The sequence below is a fragment of the Carassius carassius genome, chromosome 38 (genome assembly GCF_963082965.1).
Source record: "Carassius carassius chromosome 38, fCarCar2.1, whole genome shotgun sequence".
NCBI lineage: Eukaryota > Metazoa > Chordata > Actinopteri > Cypriniformes > Cyprinidae > Carassius > Carassius carassius.
In genome coordinates, this window is record NC_081792.1 from 9,473,781 (window position 1) to 9,496,173 (window position 22,393).

Below are 22,393 nucleotides of genomic sequence, written 5' to 3' on the forward strand. Positions count from 1 at the left end.
GAGCTGCTACAGTCTACCAACATTCGATCACTGTTGATGAAGACTGCTCTGCTTCTGGGACTAGCATCAGTAAAACAAATAGGGGACCTGCAGGGGCTCTCAATTAGCCCTGCCTTCCTGGAATTTGGGCCTAATGACTTTAAGGTTGTCTTGAAACTAAGGCATGGTTATGTACCAAAGGTGCTCTCCACTCCATTCAGAGCACAGGTTATTACGCTCTCTGTGCTTCCTCCCTCTTAAGAGGACAGAGAGTTATCTTTGCTCTGTCCCGTCAGAGCTCTGAGAATTTACATAGAATGTTCCGCCCCTTATTGACGGTCGGAACAACTCTTTGTCAACTTCAGTAACTGCACCAAAGGGCATCCAATCACAAAGCAAAGAATATCTAGATGGATAGTAGACATCATCACGCTAGCATAATCTTCCTTGGTCCTTCTATGTCCCATCGGAGCATGGGCCCATTCTACCAGAGTCATCGCCTCATCTTGGGCATGGTCCAGTAGTTTGTCCATTGTGGATATTTATGAGGCAGCCGGCTGGGCCTCGCCATCCACATTTGCAAGGTTTTACAACCTGGAAGTCCTGCACTTGCAGGCCAGGATCCTCTTAGCTTGAAGAGACACGCACTGCATTACACAAACAGATCTGACAGAGAGTCCGTGACCATATCTCTCAAGAACTGCTGGATAAGTGCCACTCCCCTCAACATCCAGTTCACCTGTCTGATTTCGACCCCTGGGTGCTGAAGTTGCAGGAGTACTCTGGAATGATTAACCAGGCCAGGTGTGACCTCAAGAAGCTCAGCCCGTCTTAGCCTTGGGTTGTTGTTAACTTCTCTATGGGCATTGTTTGCTATGGAAGTTATGATACTTATAGTCGTTTCTCTACCATAGCATGGCGTGATTGTACGGTGTTCACATAGCCTCATAGCATACTATGTAGCTGCACGACTCAGTGTTCGCTTCAGTCGAAGTAACCTGAGAATCCTGTGGCGAATGCCCGCTTACATAGCCAGGTGCCTCACCAATATATATGGATATACAAATCCAGCCTTGATGATCCTAAGAGACTTCTTTCAAAAATAAATAAAATAAAGAAATAAAAAAATAAAGAAAAAAATCTAACCACGTACAAACGTTTGAATAGTAGTGTAAATTTTAGGTATGGTCTAAACATAAACTATCCTTCAGATATGAAAATACTATGAGATATTCACTTGAGTTAAACGTGATAACTAATTCCTTTTTATTTCTTTTCTAATTAGTAAGTGGTTATCACCTTTTTAGATAACATATTGTATTCAGTAATTAAATCAATTGCTTTTTAAATTAAAATGAATCATAAAAATGATTCATAGGAGATGCATTTTGGTTGGAGTGGTTTGCATTTACACTTGTAACATCTCCCTGAAATGCTGTGTTCATGTTCAGAGTGTTGCCTGTAGTGCAGGTGTGCCATCATTCAGTTAAGGTTTTCAGCTGCCTCACGTCAAACAATTTAGGCCTTGTTTACTAGACCACAACAAATCCGATCCTGAAGATTTTTAGGGAAATTAAACAGATTAGAGGTGGATATTGTGTTTTTGTGGACAAAGCGTCGTATGATTCAAGGTATTGCATTACCTGACCCTGTAATTAAGAAGCTATCGAGAAGTTGGATGGAGGGCAAGATGGAGACTTTCCATCGGTGGAAAAAAGAAAAGAAAAGAAAAAAAAAAATCTACTGATGACCCATTAAAGTGAAACCCAGCATAATAACCCCAAACCAGGCCATGGCCTCCCTTATTATCACGCCACTTCACTTTTAATGCATCTACTTAAAATTCACAACACACATTATTCTCTACTGTTTCACTTTAGAGGTTTGTGAAATTCCATAAGTGGAAAATCTGGATGCCTAGCAAACACGTAGCTGTCAGTATCTAAATAGAATGGACCTGAACTCTATAGCTTATTGTTAAATTGTTGGTGTACAGATTGTAGATGGATCAAATGTTTTTTTCTTTGGTTTCCAAGTTTGTTTTACAAAAGCAGAATGTCTTATATTAATTTGAATTAATGATTTCCAACTAATTCCTATAACCACAAAAAGGGACACAAAATAAAAAGTACCATTAATATCTTTATTGATATGAAGCATGTGTACTTTTTCTATATTTTGTAACTTCATGGTTTATAACAATCAAAAGGTAATGACTAAAGCTACAAAAATGTAAACAGCCTACTCTTATATTTGATTTATGATTTTGACTGCAATAACATGAACCTTACTAAAGTAAATCATTGATTGTTGTATTATCCCAAGGCTTTAGAAGCCAGAAAAGGCAGAAATTACATATTATTTAAATGTTACTTTATGTTTTAAACCACCCCAGAGGAAAAAATTAAAAATAATAATAATAATGTGAGGATGACTGAATGTGAGAGACTCAGAATCACTATTAACATATATTTTAGTTCTGAAACTGGTTTTAATCTATAGTGCATGTTTAGTCTGTTTAAGCAAATCAGTTAAACTATTTTTTTTTTCTTTTCTTTTTTTTTCCTGAAACACAGCCATATTAGGGAACACTTCATAAAGACAATACTATGAAGAAAATTCTATGCAACACACATTGAACCACATCAGGCAGCCCATCCTGTTGTATTACATTAATAAAGGCACTGTAAGCACAATACACTTCCTTATTTTTACACATGGTTAAACCTGAAATCCTCAAATCAAATGGTTAATTTCATGTAAAAGTACATTTTCATTTTAGCCATCATTGTGGCGATGATCAATACATGAACTCTTATATACACACACACACACACACACACACACACACGTACATATATACAGATATGCATTCAACCCCCCACCCCCTATCCCTCGCCTTCGCCACTTTTGCCGCCGTTTTCCTGTTCTCACACTGTGCTCCCAAAGGAGCATAGTCTGGATGTTGTTTTTTTCTCCTCTCTTTCCTAATGTTATGCTGTATCTCTTCTTCCCCTGTACTATAGGCTATTTCGTTGCCTTGTACCCACATGTGCAATGACAATAAAGTTGAATCTAATCTAATCTAATCTAATCTAATCTAATGTTTCTATTTTTTATTTATCTTTTTTATAAAATTTTACATTTTAACATTTAATTTTTTCTGAGGAGTAAGATTAATTTTTTCTTGCAATGTCTCAGAGTTATGCTGCAAATCAAGGGTGATGAAAGCTGAAAATAATAATATTTGTTCTATTCTCATTTAAAAGTGACAAGTGCTGATTCCTAATTATGAGAGACAATGTTTAAAAGTAGGCAATGAGCAAAATATTTGGCGGTCTGATAAGCAATAATTTGTTTATAATACTGATATGTTTGTCTAATTGCTGCCTTATAAATGTTCTGCTTAACATTTATAGAGCAATAGACTGTTTGTTCACTCTGAAACTTTTCCCTGTACCTTGTTTTCACATTTTCATTGAATGTGACAGAACCAGAACATAGCTGTCCATCCATGGATGCACAAACTGATAAGCAACCTGGGCAGTTAATCTTTTACCCATTTAGTCCGACCCATAGCAGAAGAAAAAGACAAAAAACAACAACACTCTTTTTCTCGTTGCACTCTCTTGAAACCTCTTAAGTGTCAACCTCCTCATGATGTGAAAGTGTAGCAGAGGCTCTTTGGGTCCTGTCCTTATCTCTGCCCTCTCTGAACCTGCTACAGCGAGAGGTGAGGGTGTTGTGGGTGTGAGACAGGAAGTAGAGAAGCGCAGTCGTGTGAGTGGTGTTTAGGAGCTGCAGCAGGTCTCTATGTTACTGGCTGTGCACAAACACACATGGTTCCAATCTTTGTTTACACCCCTACACCTCCTTCTCTCCAGAACTTGTAAATGATGTCCGTCTCAGGTTCTCCTTCACTTTTATGAACTCTGGAGCGCTGCAGTTGCTATCCCCCAGTCTTGTCTGCTCCTTCTCCAGCTAAGGTAGAAAGAAAGATAGATTTGGTGAATATTTGGTTGGTGGTTTGCAGATAAACAGGGTATATCTAACCATAATAAAGAGTGTTTACTATGTTAGGACCTCTGAAAGAGGATGTTGACACTCATTAGATCTGGACCGTATCGCATCGCACACTGTCAAGTCATGTCACTTTTATTTATGTAACACTTTATACAATATAGATGTGCCAAGCCAGCTTTACAGTGTCAAACAGGAAAATATTTATAGTGATAGTTACAGTAATCATACACTGTATGATTGCATGATTTCTACGGTACCTCCTCTAGTTTCTGGTGTCTCTTGAGTAGTTCATGTTCCAATGGAGATATTTTCCTCCTGGCCTCCTCCTCCTGCTTTCTCTGTTTATTTGCCTGCTCTCTTCTCTTTTGCTCCAACACAAGTTGCAATTCTGGCTTATTCTCCACACCAATACCTCTGAGTAAAAATAAAACAGAAAAAATAAATAAAAATTATATATATATATATATATATATATAACAGAATGTTTTAGAATAGAATAGAATAGAATAGAATAGAATAGAATAGAGAACAAACAGTACATTAACATCATTAGTTGATGCAGTCCATCAGTCATCCAGCAGGTAGCAGTATTGACTTATTTGTTTACCCCCACCCACCACCCCCAAATTAGATAAAGATGTGTGAATGTATGAAAAAGAAAATATTATTAATTTCTGGAAATATGTTATAATACATCCTTTGAAAATATGTAGGACTGTTTGATTGTAAAATGTGCTTCTATATGATTCAGAATACCCATTAGTTTCCTGTTGTATGCTGCCAGTGTTTTGACTTCCCATCTTAGTCATGGTTGAGGCCAATCCCATTGATACTGGACCCATTTTGACAGCCCTGACAAATAAATTGTGTGATTGTTTGTTTAAGTGCAGTTTAACTGAATATATCTGATGAGTCTTCCATCTGTTACCAACACTGCATACAATCTCATGACTCTTCTCAATCTGCCAAGCTGCTGCTAACATGAGTGATAATTATTAACTCCAGTGCCAGTATAGACATATGCACACACACACACACACACACACACACACACACACACACACACACACACACACACACACACACACACACACACAGAGTGGACAGACTGATAATTAAATCACATGTGAGCCTATTCTCTCCACAGGGAGGTGGCACCAAGGTGCTGAGAGGAGGGAAGTAAAGAGTGTGAGTGGAGTTCAGCACATGTGGGAGCTCCAATTAGTGTCCTTGCTTATTTAGATTGTGTCCTTCAAACTGAAGAGACAGCCAGAAAACAAATAAGCACAAGGGCCATTTAATGAAGGTAACAAGAGAGACATCAGCCCCCGGACAGCTCCTGAAAGCCCTCGTAAAAATAACATGTCAGTCTTTAGTCCTATTTCAGCTCTCATCTATGAATAGCCACTTGCTGAACCTTGCTCAGACTGCTGGCATTGACCCATTCCTGAAATGATCCATAGATGGTGTCTTTTTCCCTATCTTGGATGACAGGGATATCTGAGCCAAATTTGTCTCCCCTTTAGTGTCTTCTTTTAGCATCACTTTTCCTGAGTGATGCTGTCAGTGTTTCGCGTAGCTCTTTTAGTAAAGAGTTCTGTAACATTACTGGTACATAAAGAGCTTATCTTGAGAAAGCTTACGAACAGTGGCACAGAGCACAGAGAGTGCTGTGCCATATTGGATGCCCACTGTTATCTGTGCTCATGTGAGATCCACAACCATTTCTCTCTCTTGTAATGTACTCTAAAGATTGACTGTCTTCTGCAGCACCAAAAAAGCACAGATGCCAAGAGATACCCACTTAAAGGCTGACACAGCACTATGCCAGTAAGATCTCTATGGTTTAATGTGTTTCATATTGGTCTAGAGGGCAAACTCTAATTAATGTACCCACACAAACAGTGATTCTAGTCTGTAATGAAAGACCTAATAAATAGGACCTTCATTCATGCTGTCTGCAACTGCATTGGTTAGTATTAGTCTCAGCACCTTCCCACATAATTTAGCTCCAGCCTTGTTCAATGTGTTGGGGAAGTATGAAACTGTAGACTGACAAGCTACTCTTAATTAAAATAGGTTAATTGCATACAAAGCTACTCTTGAGAAGGTAAAGAAAATCTCTTCTACCAATGTGTAGTATCCACCTGCAATGATACATGAGTATCCCCACTAACATTTGGTGAAGTTGAGCCATAGGCCCTGTCCCAAATGGTACAGTTCATGTGCATGATTAGGGTGAGCACCCCCGCTGGCCCCCAACTGAGAACTGCAGGATGATATTCCACATTTAAGTTGAACTGGAAAGTTCCTACTTATGAGTTCTGAGATTGTAACTATGACACAGAAGACATTCAGGTTATTTTGATAAGTACATCAAATGGTTTTGATAAACAACTACATATTCTACATATTTCTAGCTAGCTTTATTGCAAAAATGTGTACACTCTTAATGGTCATGTAAACATTTACAATTAGAATACATTAATTTCCAATATTTAGAAAAAAGGCTAATTTTCCAACTCCCTTAGAGTTAAACAGTTGAGTTTTACCATTTTTGAATCCATTCAGCCGATCTCCGGGTCTGGCGGTAGCACTTTAGCTGTAGCTTAGCATAGATCATCGAATCTGATTATACCGTTAGCATCTCGCTCAGAAATGACCAAAGAGCTTCGATATTTTTCCTATTTAAAACTCAACACTTCTGTAGTTACACCATGTACTAAGACTGGTGGAAAATTAAAAGTTGCGATTTTTTTAGGCCGATATGGCTAGGAACTATATCTGGATTCCGGCGTAATAATCAAGGAACTTTTCTGCCATACCACGGGTGCAGCTGGGGCAGTGATATTACGTAGCATAACTACAGAAGGGTCGAGTTTTAAATAGGAAACATATCGAAGCTCTTAGGTCATTTTTGAGCGAGATGCTAATGGTCTAATCAGATTCAATGATCTATGCTAAGCTACAGGTAAAGTGCTACTGACAGACACGGAGATCAGCTGAATGGATTAAAAAATGGTAAAACTCAACTGTTTAACTCTAGGGGAGTTGGAAAATTTGCCTATTTTCAAAACTAGTGGAGTATCCCTTTTTAGATAAATCAAACTTTTTTTTTTCATCCCTAAACCCAGATATTAAGGGATTAAGGAAGGTTACAGTGTTCCTACCAGTAATAATGACTTTACACTGTCTTCATTTGCAATCAACTCATAAACACAATCACTCCAACATGACTTGAATGGCAAAAATACTTAGATATGTTAAAAAATATGCTAAAATGAATCGGTGTGTACCAGCGTGGGATGGTAGTGTGTTTTTTTCCACAGCTCACTTTGTTGTAAGACAATTTTGAAGATTTCACTGCTGGAAATGACAATGCACTCAAGACGACTCCGTTCTGTGCCACAGGATCTACAGCATAAACAGCAAAACTCTATGGTTGGCCACTTTAGATAAGTGCTCATGTCCCTTGTGTGACACAAGACAGAACCTGAGTGGGATGTGAACACTATATCTCTAATTAGTCTTCATTGGCTGATCCTTGTGTTTTTTAAATTCTAGAACTCTTTAAGTGTCTAGTTAAAAAGTAGGGAATGGAGGGAGAGGTAAGAATAAAGTTGCTTCTATTGCCCACTCCTTAGGGCTTTAGACACCTTTGCTCAGACAGAAAGAGTGGGTTCACCTTTACCACATTTACTGGTATTACAGAAGTAGGGGGTGGCATTGCAATGTGCTGCTACCAAGCAACTGCACAAATCTAATCAAAGTACTAACACTGAGAGCATGGGACTTGAGGGGAACTGAAGGCTTTCCAATTCAAGAGACTTCAGTTTATTATTCTTTTGCTTATTGCAATGATTCATTGTTGCTAAGGTACTTTTTGAGGCATAAATGTATTAATTGCATACATGAAAAGACATTTAGTACATTTGTGATGACATATTAAGATTTGTTCATAGTATCATAATTGTTCAAAATATCAGCCACAACCATTCCAGATGTGCTAAGAAATTAAGTTGCAGAGTGGTGACCATGATTCCTGGATCAACATGTTTGCCCTGTCAAACAAACACAGTCTTAAGCATATCCTTAACTGCAAACCTAGCTATTAAAGAGATTCAGAATCAGAAGGAAATGTGAGATGTACAATTGTTCTTCAAATTCTGATGCTGTCTCTAAACCTATAACCCTTACTCCTAAGCCTTGATTGGTTGATAGGACTTACAACACACTTATTATAGAGACTGCAACCTAGGGTTAAATATCTTGCTCAGGTATTGAAGTTGGTATTGAAGGTCTGTTTACATCTCCTACCCTCAGAAACATTTTTAAAAGTGTTGCTCACTCTGTATGAGTATTATTTGTCATTTAGCTGAGATTTACAGGGACTTACAGTGTATGAATTTCAAAGGAACGTGAACAAGGAAACGCCAATCAGTCTATTTTGGACTCATTGTTAGATTGAAGTATGATCGCAGAAGCCATCACGGATACTTTGCACTGGATTTGACATCCTTGCAATATTGTTTATGCATTGTAAACTTGTGTATCCCCATACCGTTTATGGTTCATAAGCAGCTCTCGATGAAGCTCCTGGTGGCTTTTAGAGGCTTTCACTGGATTCATCAGCTTTTTAGGCTTGATGAGATCTTCATCCCCTGTCATGTAATCAGGTTGAGGAGCATAACTGGCCAACGGGGGGATCTCACGATGAGGGTAATCAAATGGATCCCTGTCCAGGTTTCTCGGCAGATGAGACTGTTCCCATTGTATATCTGCATATGCTGAGGCTGAGGACCGAGAGAAAACAATGTGAGAGGAAGGAAGTAGCTTTTTTCCCCTTTTTACTTTTTTATTTTTTACCTGGAGCAGAAAAGCAAAGAATGACGCAAAAGAACATAATAAACAGTAGGAAGTGGGATAGTGCAGCATAAACAACCCACATCAGAGGGCCGGCATTTACATTTACACGACTACATACAGCTTGTCTCCGCTCCAGTTTAAATGGTTCCATGTGAGCTGAGGCAGGACATGCAGAGTGTTTATGTTCCTCCTTGGGCATAAATTCTTTACCTCCAGTCCAGCTATTTGAACAAGTTTTTATTTTATTTTTATTTTTTTTTACAAAACCTAACCTCTAACCATGACACACAGACAAAGCATTGATGTACAATAACTGCATATTTCTGACCATAATGATAATTTTAAGATAGTCATCTTACAATATGTTCAGTACAACTGGTGTTCTGTATGTAGTAAATATATATATATATATATATATATATATATATATATATATATATATAAATCTTCATCCAGAGATATTTAATAAATAATAGGCAAATAACAGGCATTTTCAGTCCAATAAATAAATAAATTAATTAATTAAATACATTTTGCTGAAATAAATTCTTAATTTAGGACCATTAAGATTTGTTTTTGTTGTAGTATTTTAAAATGATTGTATGACAATTATGCATATTTCTCCCTAATTCACATTACTATTCTCATTATAATCTTTTTTTTTTTTGATTGTCCTGTAGTAAACTGTAGTACTGGTTTTGACATGTTTGAACTTCATCACCACTATAAGGACAAACTGGATCATGGGTAGAAACACTCCTAAGGATAGGGCAGATTAAAAGTGCAGTGATCCGTTCTAAAGTGACAGCTGATCAGGTAACATATTCATTGAACCTTGGTTAGAACAATGTTACGCTTGGAGGAGGAACCAGAGAACCAGAGTCTCCACCATTCAATATTAAAAAAAGCTGAGCCCGATTCTTAGCACTTCTCAATCTGAGTGCATGAGAAGAGGACAGGAATGAGATGATGATGATGATGATGATGACAGGATAGTGAAAGGAATTCATGCATGTGAAAGTATGTGTGGCCCCGGGTTTAGTATCAGAGGTTAATACATTTCTAAATAAAGTTCTAAATATTTTTTTATTCTTGGTTTATTATATCACTGTTAAGGGAGCAAATCATCTAAGTACTATAATTTGACCCGTATTTTATGCTATGGATATTAATGATAGCTCAAAAATATGCAGCTTGTTAAAAATATGTGTTATAGGACTTAAGGTTACTTTTATTTATTTATTTTTTGACCTGGCAGATGATAAAACGGTGGAAAAGTAAGACAATACAGTAGACAATTATTTATACCAAACTATCATAGAGGTTATTTTGATTCGGGCCAGTAGGCAACTTAACCATCTAGAAGACCCCAGAAACTACCGAGCAATGTGCTGCTCAACAGAGTAACCAACAATACACTGTGGCAGTAAATTATATGTGGACAAAAAGCAAATATTCTTTCAGAAAATGTAAGAAAAAAAAATCTAGGTATGAATATAACTGTACTTAACATTGTTATTTTCTCTTAAAGTGGCTGTTTGAGAGATAAACAAAATATTGACATGAAAATGCCATATTCATCAGGAAGATAAAGATCAAGTAAATCCGTCACAGTCCATTGGACTAACATAACTGTTATGGATCTTATTCTGTTCATACTGAATATTGCTAATCCATTAAAACAGACATTTAATGTTTATAAGGATTATGAATCCATGATTATTTGTTTGACATGTATGTCGTAACAAACGGGTCAGACATTTTATAAGGCTATAAAATAATAAAATGCAATATGTATAAGATAAATATCTATTTAATTTTTAATAATAATAATAATATGTTCATTCAGACTACATATCATAAGTGTGTCTGTAAAAATGAGAGTTAAGTAATATATAGTCACCAGGTTTAAAGCCAGTAACCAGTAGAAAATGTTTCATGTGTGCTTGCTCTTAACTGAGTAAACTGTGTGAGCATGTGTGGCCATTGGCCAACATTATTATTATATGAAGGGAGAGCGTTGCACCATGGTTATGAAATACAAATGATTTTTGTATGGTAGTTCAGAGCTTACAGATAGAATTCAATATGAGATAAAAGTACTTATACATTATACACACACGTTTTGTACTGCTACATAATCTGTCGCTCTTGAAGACTGTCCTTTATCTCATCGATTAGAGATCAGTAACATGGTGAAGAGCAGCAGAGGGTGGACTGTGTCTGCTCTGAAAGTGAATATCCTTCTATTATGGGCATAATGTATTTATCAACATCCCCCACAAACCCAGGAGGTACACAGACAGGGAAGTCATGGGTTTCTGCTGATCAGATCTGAGCCCATTTCCAAGAATTGCAGATGATAAACAGCAAGGTTAATTTGATTTGTGTGGTGTCTGTTTGTGTGGGACAACGACAAATGTTTCCTTATATACTCAGCATAACCAAAAGTGATTCAGTAGACCTATTATATTTAGAAAGTGTGCTAATAAGCTTTGAGGGACAAGATATGTTAACCCTTACAATAAAGTACAGGACTGTGTTTCAGTGATGGTATCAGATGGTAATAGGGCACTTTGAGACTTTGATAACATACAATGGACCTAAACGTATATAGTACATTCATTATATATACTGTGGGCCTACAAAGAATGTGACATTGATTGATTGATTAATTGATTGATTGATTGAAGTATGAAGTAAGAAGTATGTACGTAGTATGAAGTCCCCTCGGATTCACATAGATGGCCTAGAAAAGAATATAAGTATATTTCATCATATTATCTATGCACATTTTCCAGTATCATAAAACATTTTGTCTCCATTTTGAAAAAGAAAACTAAACCATGCTGACTTCATATTAGGTAGGATAGATTAAATTCCTCTGCTTCACTGAATACATTGTCCTGTTGAGTCCCAGGCATTCAGCATTAAAAAGACCATTTTTAAGTTTATATAAACATCCTCTGTTAAAAAGATTGTTCTCAGAATGTATTGTATACAAACAGAATGCTGACAGTTGTCATGGCGATGTCAGCATTCTCAGAGGATACCATGGGATCCCATTTTTCCATGGGTGTGTGTGTGGAGTGCAGTGCTATTTCCCATAATCCCCACTGAATACTGGTCCTTGGCAAGCCATAAAATTTAGGCAGAGCTCTCAAAAAGGGAATTTGCATTATAAAGTTTCCCGGCAAAAAGCATTGCAGAAGTCTCTATGGGCAATAACATAGAGTAATAACACAGTAAATAGTTTTTATAACTAACACGAGTGTTTTGCAAATATTTTCTATATTTTTCAAGTTAAATTGTGTAGCTTGAATTATTATTATTATTATTTTTTTTTTTGGTCAATGCACTTATATTAGAATAGAATAGAATAGAATTGAATAGAAAAGTCATACATTTTTTATTGTGGTGTTCCAATGCATTTATTCCTTTATTCTGTAGAACACTCACAAAGACAGACAGACAGAAATGAATAAATGAATGAATAAATAAATAAATAAATAAATGTGGTTTGCAAGATTGATAGAAGAAACAAACAAAAAGAAGAAAAAAAAGATTGACTATGAGCAAAGGATGACAGAATATTCAGTTTTGGTGAATATACCTTTAAGATTTAATTCACGATATATTGGTGAAAGGTGTGTTTGTTTAAAAGCTGGGTATTCAGAGATGGAGGATGTAAGATAACTGTTCAAATACTCAAGTCAGGGTTCATTGGTGTCGATCATAGTGAGGCAGAAATACAATGTGGACATTGCGCTTTTCAGCTAAAACAAACACACAGCAAGATACTGCTGGTAAAACATTCTAACAACAACATTGTGAAGGATGATCCTGCTTGTCCCTAAGATGCAAGGATAATGGTTTATCCTCTGTTACTAACACCTAACAATTGCTACATCTTTATTACCAGCCGACAAAAGTATATGCGAAAATTGCCAAATGGTGACTTTCTAATGTATAGGAACAAGTTGGGCACTATGCCAGAGCAAGCATGGCTCCCTGTTTCTTACTGAACTGATATGTTCAAGTGCCTTTTGTCACATTCTTTTTACTTAGTTTGTCTTTTATTTACTACAGCAGCTTGTTCTAAAAAAACTCATTTAACTACATTTAACTCTGAAAACAAGAACTGCTGTCTTAAAGCAGCATTTGTTTTTTTTGGGTAGGGGGATTATATATATATATATATTAGAAATAAACTCATTTAGGTGACAACTCAATAAATGTTTTCTATGACGTGTGAAAAGCATTCTAATATTTTATATTTATCCTTGGTTACTAATAATACCATTGAATTCTATCTTGCAAAGTTTCACTGCATAGCACATTATATCAGCATCCTATAATCTCAGTTGCAGTCTGTTGATTCTGTCTTACCTGACTTAACAAGCACATCTCTGGGTCTGCTGGGCTGGCCCTCAGGGGGGTAAAAACTGTGTTCAACTCTCTGGTCCATCCCGCTACTGCCCGTCTTTGGATATACATGTGTGTAAGATTTCCTACATGTTTATCTGAGGGCCGCTTCTCCTGAGTTTCTGTCGTTTTTCACCCACATGCCTCCTCTCTCACAGTGTAAACAGTCATGTGACCACTGAGCATTAAAACCACACCCCTCCTGCTCCTCCCAACTTTATTTTTCACATATCTCTCTCTCACTTTCACAGGAGTCTGATAGGATTAGTGGGGGGCTTAATCTCTCTCTGTTTCACTTATCCTAAATCTCACATTAACCATTAGTCTACCAAGAGACTTTCATCCTTCATAAACTCATACACTGAGCAATTTCAAAGAAATACACATACAGAAATTGTGTTACAATCACACAATGTTCATGTCTACATTCAAGATTATACACTGTATACAAAAAAAACAACATATCTAGACATGATCATCATGCCAGGCTCGTCCAAACTTGTGTATAGGCAGAATTACCATTTTGTTTTCCTCTGGAAATAGGGCTTCTGTGGGTATTTTTTAGTTATATAAGACAAAAATGGCACTATGATATTCACAAAATTGTATATAATGGTATGACTTCATATTATCAGTGTAAAATTGTTTTACAAAATAGTTATTTTTGCTATAAATTATATTTTATTTATATATTTATTGGTAAAAATTTAACTATATAATCGCCCAGCTCTTTGCATATAGATACTTGTGTAGACCGATATATTATACAGTACCATATGGCATATCTCAACTGTTTGATTTTTTGAATCCTAAAAATGAACTATTTTATCACTCACCTATAAATTGCTAAATTCAACTATACAACTATCCTATACAATAACAAGGCTTTTCTGTAAAGCTACTTTGAAACAATGTGTATTATGAAAAGCACTATACAAGTAAATTGGACATAATCACTGTTCTACTGCATATAAATACAACAAGTTTGATGTTTCCTGCCGAACAACTAACTTTGCATTTCATTCTGCCTAACATCTATTAAAAAACAGGAGGTTTCTTGTCTTTGCTTCTAGATCAAGGGATGACAGTTTTTGAATCTTTTTAAGGTCAGTGGGGCATAAGACGTTTTAAAAGCCATTATCGTTAATTTATGTCAGGAAGCATGACGGGAACTTCAGAAGTCTTTTAGACCCAGTGGTGAGTCGTGACGTGTCAAGAAACAAGGTCAAAGACATTCGCGTGGAACAGAATGAGCCGTGGCATTGTTTCTCGGCAGGGCTGTTCGGTGGCTTTCATTGTTCTCAATGATGTGTAAGTGTAGACTTACCCACTCCATTCAGGTGTTTCCCATTTTTCACACTCTGCTGCTTAATGTTGTATCCTTTCTGCTGAGAGAGAGAGAGAGAGAGAGAGCGAGAGAGGGAGGGAAGGAAGAGGAAGAGGCTTATCAGCTTACAAATATTCACTTCAGTCTTATCAGTCGCAGCATTACTGACTCTCTGTCTGCTTGCACTATTCTCCAATTGATTTAGGATATATTATGAGAGACTTCAGTGGTAATTAATGCAGGAAAGGTGGAGGTGCATTAAATATGCTTCTTTTATTGTAACATGAAACCAGCTGTTCCAATCTTTGCTGTGCAATGCTTGCTAGCATTTCTATGCACTAGAAAATAAAGGCAGAATCTTGGGGTCAGCAAAGAAATTTCTTCTCCGAACCATTTTTTCTTGGGTTTTGAGTTTACTACAGTATGTAGTTCTTCAGATAGTTCCTAGTTGGATAGTTCTTGAATTTTTCATACAAAAAATAATTTGCTCATCAGTCATCACTGTACTGTTCCAAACCTATATGACTTACTTTCTTCTGTAGAACACATGCTGAACATTCCTTATCAAACAATCAATCAATCAATCAATCAATCAATCATATAACAATTACAATTAACATTTTATTGGAAATTTTCCTCTAATTTTCATATCTCATTTAAATTTCATGTCATTACTAAATGAACCATAATTCATGGATTCAGCCAATTGACATCACTGACATCAATCCTTTATGATCTACTGAAGAAATGGTATACACTTTTCAGAATTCTGATGAATGAATTAATGAGCGCATTTTCATTTTTTTGGGATGCACAAAGCTTTCCATGTTCTTTAGATCAGCATATTGGTTTCTGAGTGTTCTTCCTTGAACTTAGCAAGGTTTTCCAGTTGTGTCATTCCATAAAACCTATTGAAATATTTTTAAAAATTTTAAAGAGACAGTTCACCCAAAAATGACCCAACCCCAAAGTCGTTTTATCATCACATAAGAATGAAGATATTTTTAATAAGCCCCTCTAATGAAAAGTCCATTACATCAAAACTTTGATGCTTCAAAAAATTGATAAAGACATAGTAAAAATAATGAATTTAACATTTGAATACACATCTTCTTAAGAGACACCCTATTTATGTGTGTTGATCAATCTTTATATGTGAATATAACTATAAATGTTATTTATGGAGGGATGGATATTGCATATTTCATTAAAGGAACACTCCACCGTTTTTTGAAATAGGGCTTATTCACATTATTTCCTACATTTAGATAGGTGGGCAAATGCATTTTTGTGTCAGTGCATGCATTGTTTTAGTTTGACTGGGTCGGCGTTAGCTTAGCTTAGCAAAATGAATGGAATCCTTTGTTGCCAGCTAGCATGGCCTGAGTAAAAGTGATCAAAAAAATAAAAAAAACCCCACCTAATTACTTCTTGTGGCCTGCGTATTCACAACGAGTACAAATAGCGATCCAGATTAACACTTGGCGATTTCCTAGGCAGATATTGACTTGGGACTATATTATGGGGAAGCACAGGTGAAGCACTGCTGCTTAGGCGAAGCACTGCTACTTCTGCGCAGAGATATCACACAACACATGAAATCCCACGAATTCTGTCAACATAGCGGCGTGCAACGCATCAAAAAAACAGAAGAAGAAGAACATACCGGTGTGACCTGCACCGAGTGTCTTCGCTTTTGGATGATTTATTTTGAGAAGTTACAGCAAAAATGGTTATTACCTGCATAGCAAAAGGTTGTGAGAACAAGCAAAGGACATACACGAATGTAATGTATCACAGAATTCCATCTAATGTGGAACTGAGAAATAAATGGCTAGCAGCTCTGGAGATCTGTAGTTCAACGCCTCTCAACAAAATAAAGCAGTATCGTGTTTGCGAAGAACATTTTGCACCAGAGGACTACTTTGAAAAAATGGAATATGGGTCAAGAAAGACGGTACTACGTCTGAAAGATATGGCCGTCCCGTCTATTTTCAAAGCATAGGAAGAACAAAGTGCACATGTAAGTTGTATTTTATTTCTCTTCCTATATAACCTATATTGCCTGTCGAAACATCAACTCTATGTGAATACAGGTATAATATGGGTCGATCTATACATGCGTCATGATTAAAATAATCACTTACTCTGTGGACAGCTGTCCATTTGGTCCATTCGGCGTGGGGCGTTTTTTCCAGTTCACTTTGTCACACCGGAAAAAAAAATCGAGTACTGCAGAATGGATCAGCGCCGTGAAATCCTCTGTAGATGTGACACAACTTCGGGCACGCTCATCTTGATCTGACGTGTTGAGCCTGGTCATCAATGGCAAAAACATGTCCCACTCTCTACAGCACAGAAACTCTATTTCCGTCGGCATAGATTGGCATATTCCCCCACATTCACACCACCAGTTCATGTTGGCTCTCATCCTCACGTCCTCAGGCTGTTGAGCGATCGCAACGTCCTCCTCCTGTCGTTCTATTTCCAAAGCACGCAGCTCGTCTTCTGTAAACTCTGGTTCAAATAGGTATGGTTCTGGTTCTTGACTGTCTGAGAAGTCACCCTCTTCGTCTCTCTCAAAATCAGCCATGTTCATCGCCATTCGTGTACTGTAAGGAAAATAGCCAGGCAGCTACTATTCACGCCGGTATGTTGACGGAAGTCGTGGGATTTCATGTGTTGCGTGATATCTCTGCGCCGAAGTAGCAGTGCTTCGCCTAAGCAGCAGTGCTTCGCCTGTGCTTCCCCATAATATAGTCCCAAGTCAATATCTGCCTAGGAAATTGCCTAGTGTTAATCTGGATCGCTATTTGTACTCATTGTGAATACGCAGGCCACAAGAAGTAATTAGGTGGGTTTTTTTTTTATTTTTTTGATCACTTTTACTCAGGCCATGCTAGCTGGCAACAAAGGATTCCATTCATTGTGCTAAGCTAAGCTAACGCCGACCCAGTCAAACTAAAACAATGCATGCACTGACACAAAAATGCATTTGCCCACCTATCTAAATGCAGGAAATAATGTGAATGAGCCCTATTTCAAAAAACGGAGGAGTGTTCCTTTAAAAAATATCTTCATTGTGTTTTAAAGATGACCATGAGTACAAGCATTGAGTTTTGATTTGAAACACAAAGTTTAAAGGTGCTTTCCAGTATTTCCACAGAATAATCACTGTTTTCAAGTCAAACAGTTTTCATATCCAACCCCAGTATTTACACAGTGTGTGTGTGTGTGTGTGTGTGTGTGTGTGTGTGTGTGTAGGCTCTTGTTTTTGTGACATATTAGGACACAACTCTGTATAATGACATGGGTATGACACAGGTATTACAAGGAGAGGGTGACTTATGAGGACAAAACCCATGTCCCAATTTTTCAAAACGCTTATAAATCATACAGAATTAGTTTTTTTTTTTGAAATGCACAAAGTTTCCTGTGAGGGTTAGGTGTAAGTTTGGTGTAGGGCCATTATGCCTATGGATTGTCCCCACTTTTCACAAAAAACAAACATGTGTGTGTTTGTGTGTGTGTGTGAAACCACTTGGTCTCAAATCTAAGCGTTTTTAAATACACTAGTGGGAACACAAACCCTCTCTTATTTTAAGTGGAACTCACATCACCCAGTTTTTCTACAGCCCGCAGTTACAAATGAATGCCTGAAGACTTTCCTGAGCTCTAGAATACTCTGGGTGGGTGAATGGATATTGTTGCTGCAGTTGCTAGGATAGGCCTGCTCATGCCTGGTGTCTTCACAAGGGCCTCACTGTCTTATTGTTCAAAGTAAAGACATGGATGTCTGAGGAAGAAGCAAATCTCTTTAATTTCAGCCTTACACACACCTCTTAAAACCTAGAAGGAAAATCCTGTGTGTGCAATAATTTCTGTTTGGCTGTTCCTTACACACCCTTTGCAGGTTTATTGTTCACCTGCAAAATTATGAATGTTTTTCCTCTGAACAAGCCCTCAGGCCTGACATAAAAAATGAAGCTTTATTGTGATGTAATTAATTTACATCATCTCACTGAGAGACAGGTTTTAAATAGTATTATAATCAACAAAGACTTACTTAAAGGCTGAGAGATACAAAGCATCCTCAAGAAACAATGGAATCAGTTTGAAATAAGCTTATGCTCACTAAGAGACAATCCATTTTTTGGAGCAGCGTTCTGTGAATGGCAGAGTGGTGTTTAATAGTATGAATGAGGTCTAAATTGGATTCAGCACTTAATACTCTCCTTTAATTATGGAATGGTCCATTAAGCTGTGGAACTGTACTTCATATATCTTTATTATGTGATGATATATTTCTTAAGCCAGTCAGTATGTATCAGTATGCCTGTGATTATTCAGACAAGACAAACACAAATACACCATTTAAGTAATGCACAATACAGAACATGTCTCAAATTGTGAATGAACAAAACAGCATTTAGTATATAGAATAGTACATTATAGGACATTATAAAAGTGAGGATAATGATTAGAATCACTTGAAAGCTATAGGAATAAAAGGGGCCAATCACCTTTTAGACAGGAACACTGCCTGATAGTTTACTATAGAATGCACATGTGTGTTAGCTGGACCAGTGAACTGATCTGATGTAAATGTACAGACTAGTATAATATACAGTGAAATTAATATTAATTGTATATGTGCATATTTATGATTAATATAATATATTATTGAGGCTATGGATGTTTTTAAATCAGTCTTGTCCAAAACAACACTAAACCCGTTTAACATTCATTGTATGGAAAGAAAAAAAAAAGAAGAAAAAAAGGAAACGAACAAAACAGAAAACAAAACTGTGCAGTACAGAACAGAGCAGGGCAGTACATTATAGAATAACACAGTATAGTATGGTATAGTAGTACAGTATAATATGGCATAGTATAGTATACCTATAGTAACAATGTAAAAAATTAATATTTGTAATTTTTACAGAAAATAAAAATATGAAAACACTACAGTAAAAACCTGTTAATTGGTTTACTAAGATACCTTACCATATATGATAAAATGTAAATGGTTTAACACTATATTAAATGCAATTGTATTGTAAAATAATGTCCAATTAATGTTAATTATAAATTACTATACTATTTATGATGACAAACTGTAAAACGAGCGTCTGTGCATGATACATGACATATGATTATATTTCATATAAGTAATGTTATTTCTTCTTATTTTTGTTATCAGTAAAACAGATTAGGAATTATATATAGTTTTGTGTTACATTTTGTGTTACATTTTATATTATTTAGTTTTGCTTTCTATTGTGGCACCTGTTGTCCCTTCACAAGAGCGTGACACCTATATTAATACAGTGATTATTAGCACATTTTAACATTGTATTATTTTATTAGATATTCAGATTGTGAATGTTTCTGTTAGTTTGGACTCTGTGTTTCATCATCCGTTGGCTTATTTTGTTGTTGTTGTCACGGGCACTCTTTACATTCAGCTGTGCACTTATTAATCACTTCATCATCACCTGCATGTAAGTTCTCACTGTTTCAGTTCATTTGGTCCGGTCACGTCATCTCTAGCCTGTGTTTGTGGATTACCTGTGTGTTGGATTAAAAGACTTCTAAAACCTTCTTAATCTTTGTTCGTTTATTGATAGTGTAGTGTCACAGTGAAGTTATAGACAACCCATGACACCAGAAACTGTAAAACTGGACACTTTCTGGTGAATCTCTGCCAATCTCTGAATCTATCTATCTATCTTTATTTATTTATTTTTTTATACAGTAAATTGGATTGGATAATTTAACAGTGAATAACATAATGACGCATATTATTGGTAAGTGTATTGTGGTATTGTACTATAGTTTAATCTAGTGCAGTAAAATGTAGTAATGTAAAGAAGAACAACAAGCTCTCTGAAATCAAAGTTGTCCTCTCGTCTGTCACAAGGGACAGAATATAGGCCACAGCCAGGGCAATCTGGCATTACTAAACCTTAAGGCGAGCCAAGAGTGACCTCCTCTAGAATGCACCATTGTCCTCCAAGATGGGCTGGTTGCCACAGCGCCTCACCTGTAGTGTCCAGTTACTGGCCAAAATGATTGTGTGACCTTTTTCCGTGTGGCCCGTTTTCATCTCTCATGTTTTATTTACGCTGTTCAGAACACACCAATGTGCCCATGTACTGGAACGTGATACTGCATCCTCACGCATAAGTCAGAAACAAAAACTGTGTTTTTAATAAGATTTTGGCCTAGCTTTGGTGCTCCGGTTTCAAACTGAGGGCTCTCAGGTTTCCTAGACAACACAAACAATTAGCGGAGGCCATGAAGCGGAGAAGCAGTCTGCTAATTATCCACAGAAGCTTCTAGAGAACATGGGCACAGATCAGCATACCAGTCTTCTGCCGGGACCTGCTGCTACACCCAGACAAAGACTGAAAAGGAATGCTTTTATTTACAGTAAAATAGTTTATCTTTCTTTTTATTACATGTGACACAGTTCTTGAGATTCCATGGTCTTGATCCATTGCCTGGGCCTGAATATGAATCTAAATGTTGCAATTAAACAGACATTTAGGGATCCCTCAAGGATAATTTCCTTTCACAGTTAAACATTTTCCATTCCCTTAATGGTCATTATGTGATTTATTTGCAACTAAGACCTAGTAAACTACACAAGATTGGTGTCCATCTTCTGGTTTCCTGTTGAGATGAAAGTAAGTGGAAATGGTGCTAAAATTTGAGCTGCTCGGGGCCATTCTATTAAAGTGTACTTGTGTGTGCACATATGGACTCAGCCTCAGACGTCACACCCACGGACCACTGGATAAACATCTGATGCATACGGCACACAAAAATGGAAACACTTTAGAAGTTTCGAAGTCGTCATCTGATTGGTTGAATTCTACAGAATTTCCAGGAGATGTGTGTGAAGCGTTCTTTAACGCTTTGCTTGGAAACTAAGTTGTGACGTCAAACCCCATCTTGGATGAGCAAAGCTGTTGTTTTCCGAGTGTGACAGTGCTTGTCAGGATCAACTAAACATTGGATTTTGTATGTTAAATTTGTAAAGTTTGTGGCATAAACTCTTTAAGACTACGTTTAATACACCGGTTTAATACTGTGGGGAAATTTCCACACCCCTAAACATGACGTGGCACAAAGAAAAGAAAGAAACATGATTGGTTGCTTTACCTGTCAGTCATATGGGCTTAAGTGTGGTCTTCGGCCATGGTTCCCAGACCTTCTGCTGTCATTCTGAAGGTCTGGCTATGCGAAACTAGTGCACATATAACTAGAATACGCTTTTTTTGTGCAAACCAACATCAACAACTCGCTGATCATAGTCATAACTATGTGTCAACAACCCTGTGACTACAGTTTTTTTAAATATCTGAAAGTACACTCTTAACATCAGTCAGTGACGCATTATAATATGATAATCAAGTATCGTTTAATGATAGAACTTTAATAATTAGAATTAAAACTTGATAACCATGTTTGAATTCATATTAGTAATTTTAACTGAACATTTTAAGTGGACTGGTAGTGGTGCTTTTTTTGATCATTCAGTGTTTCTGTAAAAAAAAAAAAAAAAAAAAAAACCTTGGGAAAAAACTAACAAAAATACTGATAAGATATTAATGATACGAATACTTCTAATAAAAACTATAAAATGCACCAAGGGTTAATGAGCTGCTGGATTCCTGAATATTATTTAGGTTTTTTGCGTTCTCTGGAACTGATTTGCTGAAATAAAAACAGGGACGTTAGTAGATGATCGCCAGCCAATGAGAT

General features: G+C 36.7%; 1 protein-coding gene across 1 annotated transcript; it reads right to left on the minus strand.

The window, feature by feature from the left end:
• Positions 1-2,586: 2,586 nt before the first annotated feature.
• LOC132119281 (protein FAM107B-like) lies at positions 2,587-13,455 on the minus strand. Its single transcript, XM_059529113.1, has 4 exons — positions 13,258-13,455; positions 8,564-8,795; positions 4,260-4,416; positions 2,587-3,960 (listed from the first exon to the last, which is right to left on the minus strand). Exons 1-4 carry the CDS (start codon positions 13,334-13,336, stop codon positions 3,844-3,846), a joined length of 585 nt encoding a protein of 194 aa, XP_059385096.1. The 5' UTR covers positions 13,337-13,455; the 3' UTR covers positions 2,587-3,843.
• Positions 13,456-22,393: the final 8,938 nt, after the last annotated feature.